This window comes from Xyrauchen texanus, chromosome 9 (genome assembly GCF_025860055.1).
Source record: "Xyrauchen texanus isolate HMW12.3.18 chromosome 9, RBS_HiC_50CHRs, whole genome shotgun sequence".
NCBI lineage: Eukaryota > Metazoa > Chordata > Actinopteri > Cypriniformes > Catostomidae > Xyrauchen > Xyrauchen texanus.
Window position 1 is genome coordinate 10,668,327 of NC_068284.1, and position 20,222 is coordinate 10,688,548.

Below are 20,222 nucleotides of genomic sequence, written 5' to 3' on the forward strand. Positions count from 1 at the left end.
GCTCTGGAAACACCGAACCGAAATCCTCCGTCTCAAGAACGCCACGAGGATACGACATACACGCAGTCTTGCTCAGCCACACTAAGGTCCATTTTGCAAGTATTATTTCATCTGAAATCCAAACGCGTTAAAGTGTGTAATTCCATTTGCTGGCTCTTAAAGGGTTAAATGTTGTAATAAGTTGGCTATCCTTATAATAATCCATCTATTTTCCTTATTGTTTTTACTGTGTTTAACTTGCGTATTTTATGTTTATTCTATGCTAAATGTTTTTTGTTGAGTTTGTAATATATCCTAGTTCTTTTTATTAAACCCAATTATATGCTTGGTTGTCTGTGTGTGTTGGTCATAGAACAAAGCCTCTTTAATGTGCGATCTAAAGCTACGAGCTGATATTATCAAAGTAAGTTAACGTGCTTTGAGTAGGCTTATAACTAAGAATAAACCTTCAAGGGAATTGATCAGGAGTATTTAGCAAAGCAGTTCGCTGGACGAACGGACTGATTGTGGTAGCCTACAGGTCAATTCCATTAAGGTGTTATTAAAATTAATATAGCCTGTCTGCATATAATGTATATTCCTAATTAATTATAATTCGTTGCGTTTAATTATCTATATACATTTGAAGCAGACTCTTGGAATATATAAGCCCTTTTTGGGGCGTTTTTGTATGTATTGGTATCTGGGTCAACCGTATGATTAATCATTGATTACGATCATTGAAATTAATTGTACATTCCCCAAACCTGACCTGGATACTCTACACTATATAGAATTATTTTCCTATCAATATGCATTTATGTCCTTCTTAGGAATGAAAACAAAACAATATGTAATAATATAATGCTTCATTAACATTTTCCAAATGAAGCCTTCCACAGAATAAAGATAAAAATGCACTAAAATATCACCAATACAAGTGGGAGTTTGACTAATTGAAAGAACTAGTCTCCCCATATGTTGCATTTTCAATGCAATGGGCATTAAGTATCTTAAACTCTCATGATCCCCACAATATGAATCTGCCTGTAGACTGTGGCTATCCACTATGCAATGACTGCGGGCGGTCACATTACAATGGTTTCACCCTTCCCAACAAGTATTTATGCTGGTTTATGCTGTATTAAAAAATAAATGTGTTAATCGTGATTAAGACTAAATTAACACGTTCAACTTTTTTAATTAATTGCATACGCCAGCGCGTTAATTCTGACAGTTACCATAAACATAAAATAGGGATGTCAAAAGTACCGGAACTAAGTAAAAAGAAAAAAGAAAACAATCCCAGTGCTTCTGCAGTACCAGTAGTACAGAGTGCAGACTCAATTTGATACCTACAACCTGTTTGACTGACACACAGCTGCTTTCAAATTCTTACACACATGCTCAGTTACTCCTTTTACACCAAAATGGTGCTGTTTGTTGTGTCAGAGCCATGCTCAATCTCAGTCAATGCAGTCATGCATGAACTGTCAAATGCTCTTCGTAGTCAAAATGCCCATCAGATGTAGCATTAATGTATACACATTCAAGTAATTGCAAACAGGTGGAACAAAAACAATCAGGTATGTGTCAAAATATTTGATCTGGGTATTATACCTTGCAGTTGCTGTTTACTTTGTTGTGAATATTAAAGCTACACTTTGTAACTTTGAAACATAAAACTACAATTTACTTTAGGAACACTTTGCATCAGTTGTTGATGTTGATAATATGTTATTGGCTTAAACATTTATAAACTATATTTTACTATTAATTAGATAAACAACACTCTTAATTATATTTTAATATGATTATTAAAGCATTTTATTTACTACATAATACATATTAATGTTTGTTAATGAGGTGAAATTTGTGAAATGGCTGATATGAGTCCAATTGAAGACTCTCTATTTTTATATTACAATCTAGAGCCTAAGTGGACAATGCAAGTGAACCTTCATACTACAATAGCACTGCACACAATAAAAGATTGTAATATAAAAATGCAAAACAAAGATTTAATAATGATTAAATACTTTAGTATATTGTTTACTTTATTAGTTTATTGCAAAATAACAATTACAATAATAGATTTTTTTATAGTTTATTTGGAAGTAAAGTTACAACAGAGAAATTGCTGCATGCTAAACAAATAGACATTACTGTGCTGAAATCGGTACATTATAGACAGATGCACGTTAACGGATATGATGAGATCACGCATTGACGAATTACATATGCCTGCGATTTTGCACCATATCAAACCCAACAGCTCAAATTCCCTCAAAATTAAAATCATTTTGGTAAGACAATGACAGGGTTTTGAACATGGATTTTTTTTTATGTACTCACTCAATAATGAACTTCAATAAAACAAAATCTCACATAGTGCAGATTAAATAATTTTTTTCAGTAGCGGTTCTGTGCCTGTGTCCACAACGCTAGACACGTACTAATGTGTGTTGGTCAAAGAATAGTTAAAAACACGGGTGTCAAACTCAATTTCAGTCTGTGTGACATCAGGGTTTATTTGTGCCCTCAATGGGCCCATTAAATAATGTGGCACCCACGCAAATAATATTATTTTATTATGTTATGTGCATTGTGCAGTAAAGCACTGATTTTGAGGTTGGGACACAGATGAAAATTATGATATTAACAACAGTAACATATGTGGAAAAAAATTAACACCTAATTTTTTTTTTTTTACAGATTCCTTTCATCAGGCCCCTACTACTTAAATTACAGCCATGTCTTGGAGTTTCTGAAGGCAATCAAAACAACTTATATTTTCCTACTATCAAAGAGCATTACAAGAGAATAGATTTCACACAGACAGAAAACTGATAGCGTGGTCCATAATTATGAAAATGCACCATAGTTCTTTCATAGTATCCATAGTTTTAACAATGATATTTGTAAGTTCATGGTAACTATAGGTAAAACCATGCATGGCTCCTCACTACCATGGTTAGTAACTATGGTTTCTATATAAAGGACTTGTAATGAAAAAAACAGCAGTATAGATACATTTAGTTACATCTACAGTACAGTTAGTGCTACTGCAGTAAATCCATGGTAAAATTGCTAAAACAAATAATAAACTCTTATTTAGAACAATATTTACTCAATTTCAGACAAAACAAAAAAATAATATTGTATTTTAAGTAGTTTATTTATTTGCACATGAACAAATAGCTAATATATTAGGAAAAAGGAAATAACAGTACACACAGTAGTCCAGCAACCATGGATAGTATGTACACGTTAGCAATCGCATTTACTCAAAAAATATTGAATAAAACCAATTGAACACACAATGATAGTGAATAAGAAGACATTTACTTATAGCACACGTGAAGTGCTTTTACCTTGGGCTGCATCCGAAAATGTAGGCAGCTGGCTTGCTGTCTAATCAGTTAACGGCTTCACTGACATCTGCTTTGAATGAATAGACCTCTTAAGACCTCTTAAGGAATCTGGTCTCTGAACAGTTTGAAAAGCACCTTATTTTCATCCTACATCCGTATACAGCCTCCGGAGGCAGAATTTTCCTGGTTTCAGAAGCAGCATTGAAGTTGCACTCACGCGCTTGTGCGGATTCAGTGCAAGCCTTAATCTACTGAGTCCTGACAGTTTAAATGGCCTGGATCACCTGCTTAGATTGTGTTCATGATTTGAGAATCAGAGGAACTTTTGATCCTGAAGTTTTTGATTCTGTTATTATATTATTTGCATTGATCCTTAACTTTATATAAGCTGATGGAGTGTGTTCAATAGAATATTACATATATATATATATATATATATATATATATATATATATATATATATATATATATATATATATATATATATATTATAGTTCTGGTCCTCGAATCTGATTGGACGAGAGACGTTCCATGAGCACCGATGGTCTGACAGAATCAGCACTTGGATGCTTCACTGTGTGTGTATCACTCTGCTTGTGTTCGTCATCCTAAACTAAAGTGTAAGAGCAGTGCATGTGTTAAGAGCTAATGTAGGCTATGTGTCTCTTTTTACATCTATTATTTTTCCTTACATATGTTAGCCAGCAGGTGGTGGCAAAAGATAATATTTGTGTGTAATATGAGCCGAGGTGACTTGAAGTGAATCTGTTATTCATTGTTTACATAGAACAGTTCACCATGATCGCTCGTAGTACTACTATATTACTAAAGCTAGGAAATAGCTTTAAACGGCTTTAAACTAACAACTTCAGCATTAAGGCTCATCACAGCTTATAGACACAACAGACAGATTGATTACAGAACTCAAGGTTCTTACCTGTTACCGGATACGGTTTAAAATGGAGGAGGACATTGCAGTTTCTAAAGTAGCGAATCACTCTTGCACACTGGCTACCATGAAATAAAGAGGAATACCCCCGCTTGGATGGCTATTTTACCACTGAGAAAGCTGACCTTCAGAAACCTGAGCGCATCTCTGCTTGGGTGGGGCAACAGGTGATTGCACATGCTCCGTCTCTCTCTCTCACACACACACACACACATATCCATCCTTGTTTATCTAATAACTTGTTCGAAACAGCACAAGCCATGATACTATTTCTGAAGTGATGTTTTTGAATTATTAACGAAGGCTTGGACGCATCATTTGGTTTGAACCAGCAACAGCAGATTCTGATCTGCTGCGTAATAAAGTAGTTCCATGCACAAATGTGTTTTTTATTTATTTCTAATTTTTAAAGGAGCACTGCTGTGATTACCTAACAGCTGTACTGATGTAGGGCCATATCACACTCTTGCTCGTGTGATATTGCTTAAATAAATATATACGTTTATTTATTTTTTTTATAAATGTATATAATAATTGTATTGTTATTTTATTACTGGCTGTTTACTGGTCTTGAATAATTACTTAAGAACTTGAAACCATTCTTCCATAATTAACATGTTAGTGTTATTATTTGTTGTGATTTTGAAGCTGTAATGAGAATTGTCAAATTTCACTACAGACTACTGAAATTTTGGTATTGTGATAATGTATAGCCTTTATTGAACATGCTAGATCTTGCTGCAATAACATGATGAAAAAGTAGATCTCATTCCATAGAAGTGCGAGTACACCTAGTGGTGATGGACTTTTCTTTATTTGAATACCATGTAGCATAAAATAATTACCATATGACAATAGCATCCTCCCCTACCCAGTGCAATTCACATTTCTGTCACATAGAATTGTGTCGATTGCATAGGTATACTATTAGGTTGGGCATCTGTCATCATTTTAGAAAAATATGCAACATAATCCTTGACATGTTACTTGTCAGTGAGCACTAACACAAGGCAACAATACATTTAATGAACTAAAAACAGCACTAAATCAAAACAAGTCATAACAGCCTATAAATTCTGTGAAATGCACTAAACGTCTAGAATTTGAGACAGGCAGCTTGTCCAGCTGATTTTAAAGCCAACAACACAATAAGATAAGCATGAAAATGTCTTCAAACTACCTGAAGCTAAAAACAAAACAAATTAATCATATATGACTATTGTGACTTCCGACAGTGTGCATTTCTAACTTTTCATCTAGCAATTGAACAGCACACTGCATTAAAAAACATTTGAGGTAGAGAAAAGTGTTCAATCCTATCCTGCCTCAATGGGTAACAAGGGAAAAAATGGTTACTGGTGGAGTAATTGCTGTAAAACGATTATAAACACAGAAGTTTTCCTGTTTTATTCAATAATGCAGAACATGCACTACTGGAAAGCACTCTGATATCATACTCTAACAAGTACACATCCTACCAGCAGAGGGCATACATAGTTTAGTTTGCTGCTTCCAGTGATTTTGGACCATCAGTGCTCACTAACATGGCAAGCACCAAACCATTCACCCCATGACATAAAAGTCCTTTTCCATTAAAAACACAGTGGTAATCCCTAGCAAAAAACTCAGTAGTCTCCAGCAAACCTTTTCACTTCTTCTTCTCTGCAATATCCCAATAAATTGCAAAGGAGAAAAATGTATTCCAACGTAAGCTGTTGACAGTTTAGATTTTTCAAAAAGCCATCTGCCTCACAGCAGCGTAAGACAGAAACTTCAAAAGTTTGGAAATTATAACACCCCCATCCTCCCAGTGCCTTAGTTTTGCCTTTCTTGTTCAATTCCAGTGAGTGCAAAATTGTGTGACTATTTCAAATGAGTGCACTGAATTACTTAATAAAAAAAAGAGAAAAGAAAAAAAAAACTTCAGTTAATTTTGGCTTATGTGTTCCCCCCTCAGCTGCATCTTGATGAGCAATAAACAACATTTATGTGGGTCAGGATGTTGGCAATTCACTGCAGTGATGTAACAAGACCTTAAAACTTAAAGCCTCAGAGGTGTTTCTGGAAAACAGCGGCACAACATGATAAACATTCCACAGAAATATAAGGTCAATAATTGTAACTCTGTTTGTGATGATAATTAGGGTAGGAATGGCTGGGAGGTATAAGTAGGCTAACACTTGGTTCAAATGGAGTGATACATCAACTTTAAAGGTGTTGCATTGAGAAATCAAATTTTCCTTGATCTTTTGACATATAAGAGGTTATAGTACTATAAAAACATACGGTAAGTTTCAGAACTCAAAAAAAGGCTTTATTGAAATCAATATTCCTAAACGACTCGTTTTTTACTTCCTCGTCTGTATTACGTAATAGAGATGAATACATCACAAGTCTGCCTCTACATAAACAGGTCAATGTCTACGTCATCATCGCCTCTTCGGCCCACCCATGGCACGGCATGGCAGGGACAAACACATAGATTATTGGAGCAACAAGAGGTTCGAGATGCCTTCGAATTTTTCAAAATGTTGTCCAGTGCCAGGTTGTGGAAAAATAGACTAACATGAGGAAAGAGTGGCTGACGTTTATTTTTAATGAAGTACCGGATCGCGTCAGTAAGTCAGTGTTTGTTTCTTTGCTTCATTTTAGTGTGGATTCTTTTCAAACAAGACACAGTTCGACGGAGGCTTTGCAGAGAGAGATAAAAGTTGATGCAGTGCCAACTATACTGGACCCGACAGTAATGGTGAGTATCCATGTATTGCTTCATATGTTTCAGACTGTTAGATATGTACTGAGTATTTGAATGTTTTAACCAAAATTTCCAAGCTTAATTTTAGAAATATTTGCTGAATTTTTGGTGTTTAGTTTTCTTTTGATCCTAGTGATTTCAGTTGAACATGTGAATTAGTTTTAATGCATGCTTTGCATGTCTTGTTGCATCCAGATTTCAATAACAATTGCCCGTAGCATGTTGTCATTGTTTTACTTGAATATTGCTTTCAGAGTGCATCAATTCAGCGTCCATCTATGAAAGATGTTGGTTGCCAAACAGACCTGCAAAGTGTATACATCGGTACCTACCTTATAGGCTAAATGAGTTGTGGGACAACCAAATGTAACTTGAATAAGAACTGCTGAAAGAAGGATGGAAAAGTGGAGGATCGAAAGAGCATCCTATAAATATGGATATCTTAATGAAGTTTGATATAAGTCAGATATCTGAATGGATTATGTTCCATAAAAGCGCAGGTTCAAGTTACCTGTGTCGTTCAAGTCATCCATAAGATCAAGTCACCAAGCCAAGGAACTTCTTGTCAGGTCATTAATTACAAGTGTAAATGTTGCAGATGAATATGAAGTAAGCCTGATTGCATCAAAACTGATTAATAGAATCATGCAGTTCCAAAACAAGATGTATTATATATTTTCTTATCCAGGAAGTAGTTAAAACGTTAATGGAATCTTGACAATGTGTTTCACATCCTCTTTGGAATCTTACTGATAATAGACTGCTAATGAATCCTTAATCTTAAAGGTTCACCCAAAAATTAAAATTCACTCATCATTTACTCACCCTCATGCCATTCCAGATGAGTATGACTTACTTTCATCTGCAGAACAAGATTTTTAGAAGAATATTTCAGCTCTGTAGGTCCATACAATGCAAGTGAATGGTGACCACAACTTTGAAGCTCCAAAGAGCACATAAAAGGAAACTTAAAAGTAATACTTCAGTGATTTAATCGATGTCTTCTGAAGCGATCTAATCGGTTTTGGGTGAACTCACTTGCATTGTTTGGACCAACAGAGCTGAGATATTATTTGTTTGTGTTCAGCAGAAGAAAGAGTCACACATCTTTGATGGCATGAGGGTGAGTAAATGATAAGAGAATTTTCATTTTTAGGTGAACTATCCCTTTAAGACTTTGGTGCCATCATCAGTCATCAATGTTTATGCACATTGAACATAGAGTTCCACATGTCAACCTAAGGACAGGTACATTCAGCTTTCATCTTCTGTCCAACTTATGTAACATTTCAAACTTTTATTCAACTTATGTAACATTTACCCTCATAATTTGATTTGTCTTACATGATAGCCAACTGGTGCAACATCAGAAGAACTGTTATTCTCATCAGGGAGCTTTCGAAGCTGGACAGACTTCTTGGCTTTTGGCAGTCCTGAGGTGGTTTTGAAAAGCTCCACTGACTTAGACTTCATATAGTAAATCCTGTCAAGTTCACACAATGTTTCCTGTTCCTTGAAATGTTTTTTCTCAGTGTTAAATTAGGTGCAGAAAGACAGACAAAATAAAACCTGAGGCAAACCTTTACAAAAAACCTCCCCAATTTCACAGACATCTTCTCCTAATAACCATTTATATGTCCAGTAGGGTTTATCCAGTAGACAGTGATTTTCTATTGATCAACATTTCCATCGGTGCTGCTTCTTAACATTGCTCAATGTACAATTATGTCAAAATGTTCATATAAAAAGACACAGAGTGTGAAAGAGATAGAGAACGAGAATCCATCTCATATATCTTTAAGCAATCTTCCATTGGTTTGTTAAAGCTTACCTTATCCCCTTTGGTTGAACCCCTACGGTAATTTCCTGCTCCAGCCGACGAGTTCATCCCTCAACAGTGTGTCTGAAAAAGAAAAACGGTAAATTACTCCATAAAACTATGCTATAAACGCCTATTAAGAGTAAGGAAAAAATATCCATAATCATACCAGTGTCGTTTTGTGAGGAAGCTCCAGCAAAATGTTGGTGAATGAGGCAGAGTCACAATGCAGAACTTTCCGCGCTGTTTCTGAGGTAACAATGGTTTTGGTCAGCTGTCAGTATCCGATTCAGTTGTTAAGACCATTTCTTCCATCACCATGCGCTTGATTGCTACGGACCTGCTGGACAGTAATGACAGCGCGCAATTTAACAAGCCCAATTTCCCGCTGAGACGTTGTAATATCAGCACGCAGCAGCAAGCGCACCGCCTACCGCACGTAGCAAATTACTGAGCAAGAAAAACACTCTAAGAACATTTGAAGTGTTTTCTCCGCCATTGCCTGCATGGAGATTACGTTTCTCCAGTTGAGCTGTGTCACCATTACTAGAGAAAACTAGTAATAATGAAGAGTATTGCATGTGTGTCCAAACTTTTAACTGGTAGTGAACAAAATATAGCAGAAAAGATTTAATACTCTACATTGAATAAGTTATTTTAAGTTATTACATTAACTAAAATGTTTAAGTTAAATTTACTCAACTACTTTTATCAGAATAGTGTCATAAAGTTAAGTAGATTTTACTTAGTTTTAACCCATTATTATTTATTTTGTAAAATTGTGCAAAACTTGCTAAATAAAATTAAGTAAATCTTACTAATACTTTTTTCCAGTGTATACTGATAAACTGCTAATATAAAACAGTAAGATATAGTACAGTAAGGACCCTATATAAAGTATGGATCATTTAGTTGTTTTTGGGAGATGTAGCCAATGGAACAGCTTTAATTCATCACCTTGCTCATATTTGTGATCATCTCTTTAAAACTTATACCATCTATATGAACCATCAAATTACCAAATTTAATTATTAAGAATATAAAAGTGTGAAGAAACAAATTTTTTTCTTTTCAGGTCTAGTTTTTGTCTCCAAAATATCCACAAACTGGACAAATGATGTAATAATATTCTTGTTCTGCGCTCAAATAGGATGGGTGTTACTAAGATTTTCTCCCTCACTGACATTTTGTCAATAAGATATATATATATATATATATATATATATATATATATATATATATATATATATATATATATATGTGGACAGTAGCCAGCCTTTTTTGGTTCATTCATGACTCCTAGGAGTGCAAAGCATGCAGGAGCTCTGCACCAAACAGTACATGATATTTAACTGTTCTCCACCATTCTTCCTTCAAAATTGGAGTAAACATATATTCTGAAGAATTATCAAAGCCACTTGGAATGTGGTAAAGGGGCACAACAGCCTCTGCTATCCCATTAGCTTTCATTCAGTTTAATTAGGAGGACAAAAACATTTTCATTATGTGACGTAAAGAGTAAATTAGAGAGACACAGTGGGGGGGATCTGCAGCGGGTCTGCTTGAGCGAATGCTGTATGTAGGGCAATCTCTAAACCAATCTCTGGTTTTGTTTATTTCAAAGAAAAGTGATAAGGGAACAATCACTCATAATTTGTGTGTCATAATTTAAGTAATTATAGCTCATGTGTGTAAAGATGTTCTTTTGAAAACACATTTATACTAAATGATCTTCCAGTGGTTTTAAAATAAAGTGTTTGGGGAAATGCAGCCCATACATGGTTACTAGATTCCACAACCTCCACAATCCATCACAGTCTGAAACAGCTTCCGCTCTCCCTTTAAATGAAGTTCAAAAGACCCAAAGAACAAGACTGTCAAGAAACTGAAAGGGGGAATTTAATTATCAGAAGCAAATCAGAGCTAGTTTTGATTCAAAGTGTTGAAAAGCACTCCTCAAAAACAAGCCAGAAGTTCAAAGCATGCTAAATCAAAATGCTGATGAAGCCTGCATGTAAAGCTACAAAAATGCATGGCAAAATATATATGTATATACTGTACAGTATGATAAATGTACCTTTGTTCAAGTATTCTCTTCTGGATGGAATAGTTTAAGTACAGTTTTATTGTCATTCCATTCATACATTTACATTTATTCATTTAGCAGATGTTTTTATCCAAAATGAATTACAAATGAAAATTAATCAAGCAACACAATTAATATATGGGAGAAAACAAAAGTACATTTTAAATTTAAAGTTTATTTGTATGCACTGTCTGTGCTGGTTTAGCACCCGATTAACTAAAGGAAAAGTGAATCAGCACAGCCACAAAATTTGCACAACACATTTCAGATCTTGCTGGTCGGTTCTGAGAACCATATTGCAGAGGATGCAGCATACCACCACAATCTAGTGTGTACATTATCATTCCACTACTGTGATCAAGACACCTAAATCATCTCTCTTTATTATGCCAAAAAACCCCTTGAGGATTTTGCTGCTTCAATACAGGTAACAATGCCTCAAATACAGAAGGGTACATTCTGTCTGAACCCAGGGTCCACCACAAGTGTCAAATGCAAAATATGGTACAGTAGATGTAATTTCTGCCAAAATATGGGACTTCCTGACCAATACAGGACAGTTTACAACCTAATTATGACTCAACAAATGGCATGAGTTTAGGGTGGAATGATCTGCATGACCAATGGTTTTTCCAGGCAACATTTTATATGACAGCTCAGAGTAATAAGTAGTTTGTAAGACAACCACTATTAGTGATCCAGAGCCATACCTAGATCAGGGTCAATCTCACTTATTTGAGTCAGCCATGTCTCTAAATTCAAATTTGTGGTTTGTGTCTTCTTATACTTCATACATGCCTGCAATACAATGTGTTACAAGTAAATTACAACTTAACTAATGTACTGTCCCTTTGTACTCTAGGAGAGGTATCAGATCACTCTGCAGACATAAGTTCAAGTTCTGGTCCATCAAACTGATAAAGATCGCAAAGCAATAGATAGCTGTGGCAATACAACCGCTTTAAAATCAAGGCTTTCAGAGTGTGACCATGCTCTTTCAAACCATGCTTCTAGCTGACACTGTTGGCCTAATAATGTTTCAACACTGCCTCAGTGTTAGAGATAGGGGTTGAAAATAAGTGGGTTTGTCATGAAGCCTAAGAAAAAAAAACTGACAAAAAAATGGCATTATTATCTCAAACCTTTGTTTGTTTTCTGAATTAGTCTGTTTTTCCATTCTAAACCGACAAATAGAAGTGTTCAGCTGCTGAACCACGACTCCCTGGCCAGATCTCTTTACATGATATGTTTCCATTAGACACATGGTGACAATTATACCAATGCTCCCGGAGAAGACAAATGACATACGATCTGTGAGTGAGCCTCAGACATAGACTTTGTGTGTTTCAGCTTTTGTTCATCTTTGTGTTTGTGTTAGATAAACAGTATTCTGTATGCCACACTGTTAGTGTAGGGCCTATTTGATATTCTGACATTTGACTTGCAACAATCGATTGGCTGATATTTAGGCAATAACATACGTCCCAGTTCCTCTTGTCAATAAGGCTTTTCCTATAGTTAGAGCTGAAAAAACCCTTCATAAGCATGAGAAAATACATGATACTTATATGATCAGTCTCAGTTTCTAAAAGGTTGCTTCCCTATCAAGCAACCATATTGGGATAAATTCAATGTTTTCCTGCTTTGGGTAAAGTTAGAGATATTAGAGAATTCATATTGACTTTTTTGTGTGCCTTAAACTTAGCTGTTTTCCTAAAATGTCTCCATCTGTCCAAAAACATTGATTCCCATGACCTCTAGAAACCCACCTGCCAGTGGTTTTATCTTGGTTAATTAATTCTGCATCTAAATAACAGAAACATTTTCCAGAATCCAAAACTGCCTCATGGCTTTTAAAAAAACTGTTGTAATGCAGAAGTATAATAAAAAAAAAAAAAAATACATAGTTTTGTATTTTAAAAGCAAAGTGTTGAGTTCTCAGAGCAAGGTGTATAGAGCCAATTAATCACTCATTTTACAGTTTTACACTTTTAGGTGAAATCAATGTACAAATGCCTTACTTACAGATGTATCTGCATATTAAACTGGGATACAACAATACATTTATTTAAAAAAAAAACATCTGCTTATATTCATAGCATATTGTAGGCTTTTCAGCTAAATGTTAACACTGAAATATTAATAAAACAATAAACTGTCCTGGCAAGAAATATCACAAATGTAACAGGTGACATATGAAAAAGCACATAGAGAATTCAAAGCAGCCATAATACAGATTAAAACAAATCATTGCCATTTCTTTCCACCAGTTGCACAGTAATTATTTCTCATGATGGCAAGCTACAGACAGCTCACTCTGGTGTCGATGGTTTTATAGCATGACTCTGCCACTGCACTGCTGGGTGCGTAAAAAGGGAACATCCATATGCCCTATTCCCTTCAAAGATTTTAATATCCACTGTGAGAGCTTTGAAGGGCGGCAAAATGTGGATCTAACAAACAACGGTCAATTGGAACACTCTTTTAAAATTCATTTTAATTGAAAATTCTTTTTGGAACATTGGCTATTATGATTGTTCTCCTTTTAAAGTGCCCTTTGGAACCTGATTTATCCCATTTTGAATGCAGGGTATGTGTGCTCTGGCCAAGGCATATACATTTTTTCCCTTCTTAAGCAAAATGTATTGTACTGTACACACACACACACACACACACACACACACACACACGACTAGTAAGATTTACTTAATTTTTATTTCTTAAACTTAAAAGTTTTTGCGCATAGTATTTTTTAAATAAATCTTTATGATTGTTAAGCTTGAGTAACGAGGCAGACGAGGAAATGCGGATCCAAACGCAGCTTGAACTTTATTAGACGAACAAAACAGGAAAACACAAAGGAACAACCCACGATGGGGAAATAAAACATAAAATAGTAAATTAAACACGACGTAAGCAAACAGGGGACTCGAGGAGGAAACACACACCAGGTTGACGTCAAACGACGATCGACAAAGACTGAACAAAGACACGGGGTATAAATACACAAACAAGGGAAAAAGGGGCCAATGAACGAACAGAACTCAAACAAGATAATAAGGTGATTAACAGAAGCAAACGGCAAACTAATGAGGGCAGGTGAAAACAATGACAGGGAACACGAACGCTAACAGAGGACTATGGATTTACATAAGGGACTAAAGTGAAAACTAAGAAGTGCAAAAGTGACAAGATGGAAAACAAGAGGGCAACAGTGAAACAAGACAGGGTAACCATAACAGAGCCCCCCCAAAGGATCGGCTTCCAGACGATCCTTAACAACAAATAACAAAAGACAAAAACCCACAAGAACAACATGAGGGCACCAGGGGCAAACAGACAGTCCAAGTGGGCACATGGGCAGACGGGCAGACCAGGGGGGCACACTGGGCAGGCAGGAAGTCTGGGGGGGAAATGAGACAGTCCACAGGGGCACAAGTGGAGAGGAGGGTTAGGGGGCCAGGGAGGTATCGACTGGGCAGGGACAGGTTTCGATGGTCTGGGAGCTGGCCACCGGGCAAGGGTAGGTGCAGGAGGCCTGGGAGCTGGCCACAGGGCGATGACAGGTTTGGGGAACCTGGGAGGAGGCCACTGGACGGGGACTGGGTCAGGAGGCCGGGGGGGAGGTCTCAGGACGGGAACAGGGTCAGGAGGCCTGGGTGGAGGCCACCGGACAAGGTCAGGGGGCCTGGGAAGAGGCCACGGGACTGGGACTGGGTCAGAAGGTCCGGGGCGCTGCGTGAGGCGGAGCCAAGGAGGACCTCTGAGGCGGAGCCGAGGGAGGTGATGGCTCAGAAGGCCCAGAAGGCGGAGCTGAGGGAGGCTCAGGAGGCGGAGCCGGGGTAGGCGGCACCGTGGGAGGCTTTAGGAGCGGAGACCAGGAAGACTCTGGAGGCTCTGGAGGCAGAGACGTAGGAGGCTCTGAGGGCGGAGCCGTCGAAGGCTTGAGTGGCTCGAGAGGCGGAGCCGTAGGAGGCTCGGGAGGCTCGGCGGGCGGTGCCGTCGAAGGCTTGAGTGGCTCGAGAGGAGGAGCCGTAGGAGGCTCAAGAGGCTCTGGGGCGGAGCCGTCAAAGGCTTGAGTGGATCGAGAGGCGGAGCAATAGGAGGCTCTGGAGGCGGAGCCGTAGGAGGCTCTGGGGGCGGAGCCGCAGGAGGCCCCGTAGGCGGAGCTGAGGGAGGCTCAGGAGGCGGAGCCGGGGTAGGCGGCACCGTGGGAGGCTTTAGGAGCGGAGACCAGGAAGACTCTGGAGGCTCTGGAGGCAGAGACGTAGGAGGCTCTGAGGGCGGAGCCGTCGAAGGCTTGAGTGGCTCGAGAGGCGGAGCCGTAGGAGGCTCGGGAGGCTCGGCGGGCGGTGCCGTCGAAGGCTTGAGTGGCTCGAGAGGAGGAGCCGTAGGAGGCTCAAGAGGCTCTGGGGGCGGAGCCGTCAAAGGCTTGAGTGGATCGAGAGGCGGAGCAATAGGAGGCTGTGGAGGCGGAGCCGTAGGAGGCTCTGGGGGCGGAGCCGTAGGAGGCTCAAGAGGCTCTGGGGGCGGAGTCGTAGGAGGCTCGGGGGGCGGAGCCCTGGAAGGCTCGAGAGGCTTGAGGGGCGGAGCCCTGGAAGGCTTGAGAGGCGGAGCGCTGGGAAGCTCAGGGGGCGGAGCTCTGGGAAGCTTGGGAGGCTTGAGAGACGGAGCCCTGGAAGACTCGAGAGACTTGAGGGGCGGAGCCCTGGGAGACTCGAGAGACTTGAGGGGCGGAGTCCTGGTAGGCTCGAGGGGCTTGAGAGGCGGAGCCCTAGTAGGCTCGAGGGGCTTGAGAGGCGGAGCTCTGGGAAGCTCGGAAGGCGGAGCTCTGGAAAGCTCGGGAAACTCGGACGGCGGAGCTCTGGAAAGCTCGGGAGACTCGGACGGCGGAGCTCTGGAAAGCTCGGGAGACTCGGACGGCGGAGCTCTGGAAAGCTCGGGAGACTCGGACGGCGGAGCTCTGGAAAGCTCGGGAGACTCGGACGGCGGAGCTCTGGAAAGCTCGGGAGGAGGAGCCCTGGGAGACCCGAGAGGTGCTGGCTCTTGGACGGTCACGGCTACTGGCGCTGGCTCTTGGACGGTCACGGCTACTGGCGCTGGCTCTGGGGCGGTCGAGGCTACAGGCGCTGGCTCTGGGGCGGTCGAGGCTACAGGCGCTGGCTCTGGGGCGGTCGAGGCTACAGGCGCTGGCTCTGGGACGGTCGAGGCTACAGGCGCTGGCTCTGGGACGGTCGAGGCTACAGGCGCTGGCTCTGGGACGGTCGAGGCTACAGGCGCTGGCTCTGGGACGGTCGAGGCTACAGGCGCTGGCTCTGGGACGGTCGAGGCTACAGGCGCTGGCTCTGGGACGGTCGAGGCTACAGGCGCTGGCTCTGGGACGGTCGAGGCTACAGGCGCTGGCTCTGGGACGGTCGAGGCTACAGGCGCTGGCTCAGGGACGGTCGAGGCTACAGGCGCTGGCTCAGGGACGTCTGAGGCTAGCGGCACTGGCTCACTGCCGTCTGAGGCTAACGGCACTGGCTCACTGCCGTCTGAGGCTACTGGCTGTGGCTGGGTTACCGTGGTATGTGCCGGCTTAGGTTCGCCGGGCGCTGAGGGCAGAGTCGAGGGGGGTTTAGGGCATGGAGCTGCGGCAGGCAGAGGCTGGAGCGCAGAGACCACTCCATTTCTCCTCTTCCTCCGGGCTGATGCGACTGGGGAGGCTGGGATGCTGTTCCTGGTCAGCGTGGGTTCAGGCTCGCTGGCCGTGGTTGACGACGACTCAGGCTTGCTGATGGTAGAGGCCGTAGGCGCTGGCTCGCTCACTGTGACATACGTGGCCGCTGGCTCGCTCACTGTGACATGCGTGGCCGCTGGCTCGCTCACTGTGACATGCGTGGGCCCTGGCTCGCAGACCGGGGCAGGTGTGGGTTCTGGCTCGCAGACCGGGGCAGGCGTGGGCTCTAGTTTGCAGACCGGGGCAGGCGTGGGTTCTGGCTCGCAGACCGGGGCAGGCGTGGCTCGCTGCAGACCGGGCAGGCGTGACAGGAAGAGCCCCGGACAGCTGAAGGGTCTCCACAGTGGGTGGAGGGGTAGGGTCCTCCTCCTCTACGACGCCCACGGTGAGCTGTGAGCTGCAAACTAGTAGGGTCGCCTCCAGGAAGTCGCAGAGCGTCCAGCCGTGCGTTGCCTGTGGCAACCGCTCCCTCAGCGCCGCGTTCAAATTGCCCCTAAAGAAGGCCACCAAGGCTGAGTCCGGGAAGTCCGAGACACTCGCCAGGTTCAGGAAGTCGTGGATGTGGTCTTCAATAGGGCGGTCCTGTTGTTTTAGGCAGAGTAGATGGTAGTTGGCGCGTTGAACTGCTGGATCCATGGGTGGTCGATCGTTCTGTTATGCTTGAGTAACGAGGCAGACGAGGAAATGCGGATCCAAACGCAGCTTGAACTTTATTAGACGAACAAAACAGGAAAACACAAAGGAACAACCCACGATGGGGAAATAAAACATAAAATAGTAAATTAAACACGACGTAAGCAAACAGGGGACTCGAGGAGGAAACACACACCAGGTTGACATCAAACGACGATCGACAAAGACTGAACAAAGACACGGGGTATAAATACACAAACAAGGGAAAAAGGGGCCAATGAACGAACAGAACTCAAACAAGATAATAAGGTGATTAACAGAAGCAAACGGCAAACTAATGAGGGCAGGTGAAAACAATGACAGGGAACACGAACGCTAACAGAGGACTATGGAGTTACATAAGGGACTAAAGTGAAAACTAAGAAGTGCAAAAGTGACAAGATGGAAAACAAGAGGGCAACAGTGAAACAAGACAGGTTAACCATAACAATGATATGCTGTGAAATCTACTTAACTTTATGACATAATATTGAATAAAATGGGTGAGTAAATTTTACTTAAACATTTCAGTAAATGTAATAACTTTTACCTTGAAATATGATATATATGGTGTTTGAATAAACTTAGTTAAATAAAAAAAGTCTTATATAACATTCTGAAAGTTTCTTTTAAACATGTTTAATCATGTTACACATTACAAATATATCAGAGTTTCTGCTATGCCATTTTGTGCCAGCCAACGTGCTAGTGAAATATAAAGTTTGCATGACAAATTGGAAATCCAGTCATCTCATTTCTGTTTATTTTGCGCCTTAACACTAATAGCTATTAACATTAATATGCTATAAAATAATGACACAATCAAATGAATGATAAACGTTTGTTCATTATTGCTGCTTTTCCATAAAAAAAAAGACTGTCATGGAATTAAAATCTAAATCAAAAATACATTTGAAAAGAAAAAAACAGAAGGAAGAGCAAAAATATAAACTGCAATTTGCCACATATCTTTTAGTTTACAAATAAATATTAAACTAATTAAACACACATGAAGCAGCTAATCAAGGTCTTCAGGAGTGCTTGTAGATTACAAGGAGGCATTTTGGAGCAGGGCTGGAACTAGACTCTGTTCATTTGATTGTGCTCTAGAGTTTAATCAGAATGGTGCCAAAAACAAAAAAAAATATCCAGTGAATGGCAGTTCTGAGGACAGAAATGCCTTGTTGATGAGAGAGGTCAACAGAAAATGGCCAGTCTGATTCAAGCTGACAGAAAAACTACGTTAACTCAGATTAACGACATGGCTAGATGGCTACAACAGCAGAAGACCACGTCAGGAACTTTATTAGGACCAAAGTGTTTAATAACGTGCTCAGTGAGTGTATGTAAGAAATAAATACACAAAGGAAGATCGGACATTGTGGTCTGGAGTTAAAGATGCTGAAGACTTTATTTTAGTGTAGCAGTGACAAAGTACATAAAGCACTTTGGATTCAGCGGAGTCTGAACTACAAACATTGTAAACTCAAACCTTTTAACCAGTATGTGAAATAGACTGCCCACAATGTAAATTAAATCACACGCCCATTCTGCAATTGATGATGACTATTTGGTGTGACAACAGCAAGTTTAAAAAGTTCTTGGTTTTCATAATAATCAAGACCTTTAGGTGATGCGGCCATTCTGAGATCAGATCAAGTGGAATAATTATTTTAGGGCAGAATACTGTAATCTCTTACAGCTCCCTCTCTGATGCTTTTGGCCCAAAAAGCATCACAACCACATCCTTTACCCATTATCACACCTGCCGAATTGGGCTGGTGCCCAGGTTGGTGATGCCCTGCCTTAGGTTGCCCCCCGCAGGCCAAAAGAGAGTCTTACCCCTCATTTGGTCATCACCCCCTGCCACTGGTTCTACCACTCTGTCACATTAGGCAGTCTTTTACATATGGTCCCTCTATAATATGGTTCTATGTAAAGAGGGGCACTGGAGAACCATCAAAGCCAACCGGACCATCACATTATGAAGACTAAAACAACAAAGAAATGAAGACAGCATTTGGAGCAAGCATCATTACATTCTCAACATAATATGTTTGTATTGTGTGCGTGCATGTGTGTGTGTGTGTGTGTGTGTGTGTGTGTGTGTGCGCGAGTTTAATCTTTTCTTTTTTCAGTATGCCCACATGTGTGCCTTCTATGTGAGTGGAGATCATTCACCATTGTGTCTAAAGTGCACATTATACCGGAATACTCACCCACACCGTGGTCGGAAAAGAGTTCAGAGCGGTCAATGACACCTGTCTTCCTAGGACACACCCTTCAAATGGGCCTTAACCCTCATGGGTCACTGCATGCCCTGCAAATCATAAGCAAGCACAATGTCACCGACAAACCATTGAGAAAGCCTTTGCTTCCAAACCTTTCAAACAGCCACCATAGTCAAAATGAGCTTATCTGTCAGCCTGAATTGAGTCATACATGTACATGGTTAACGTTCTCACGAGATGTAGCATGTTTTGTCTCTGCACCTTGTCTGATTCAAAAAGAGGAGAAAACATATAAGGTTACCACCAGAGCTCTGAAGGGAGTGGGCAAAACCTTGGGCAAATAATCCTTCCTAGGCTTGAGAATAGATTTTGAGAAGCCAGGTCTGAATTCCAAGCAAGAATCATAGATCGACGGGGCTTCAAGATCCCCAACACATTTGAACAAAGCCAAAACGGATAACAGCACAGTTTTCAAAGACAGTTTACTGCATCAAGCAACTCGAACGGAGAACCTGTAAACGCATTAGCAACATACACCTGGATGGAGAGAGTCCTGCATCCAAACGCTCTTGTAAAAAGTGAAGCATCGTATGCACAGGGCAATATGCTGGGACCTCACCTTGGAGGAATACCAGTCA

General features: G+C 40.7%; 1 protein-coding gene across 1 annotated transcript in view; it reads right to left on the bottom strand.

Moving 5' to 3' along the window:
- The window catches only part of dpp6b (dipeptidyl-peptidase 6b), a 195,958-nt gene extending 186,859 nt beyond the window's left edge, over positions 1-9,099 (bottom strand). The window contains exons 1-2 of the mRNA XM_052133474.1: positions 9,046-9,099; positions 8,889-8,960 (exon numbers count right to left, since the gene is read on the bottom strand). Of these exons, the coding sequence (XP_051989434.1) occupies positions 8,889-8,945 (57 nt within the window). The 5' untranslated portion in view covers positions 8,946-8,960; positions 9,046-9,099. The remainder of the gene's footprint in view (positions 1-8,888; positions 8,961-9,045) is intronic.
- Positions 9,100-20,222: the final 11,123 nt, after the last annotated feature.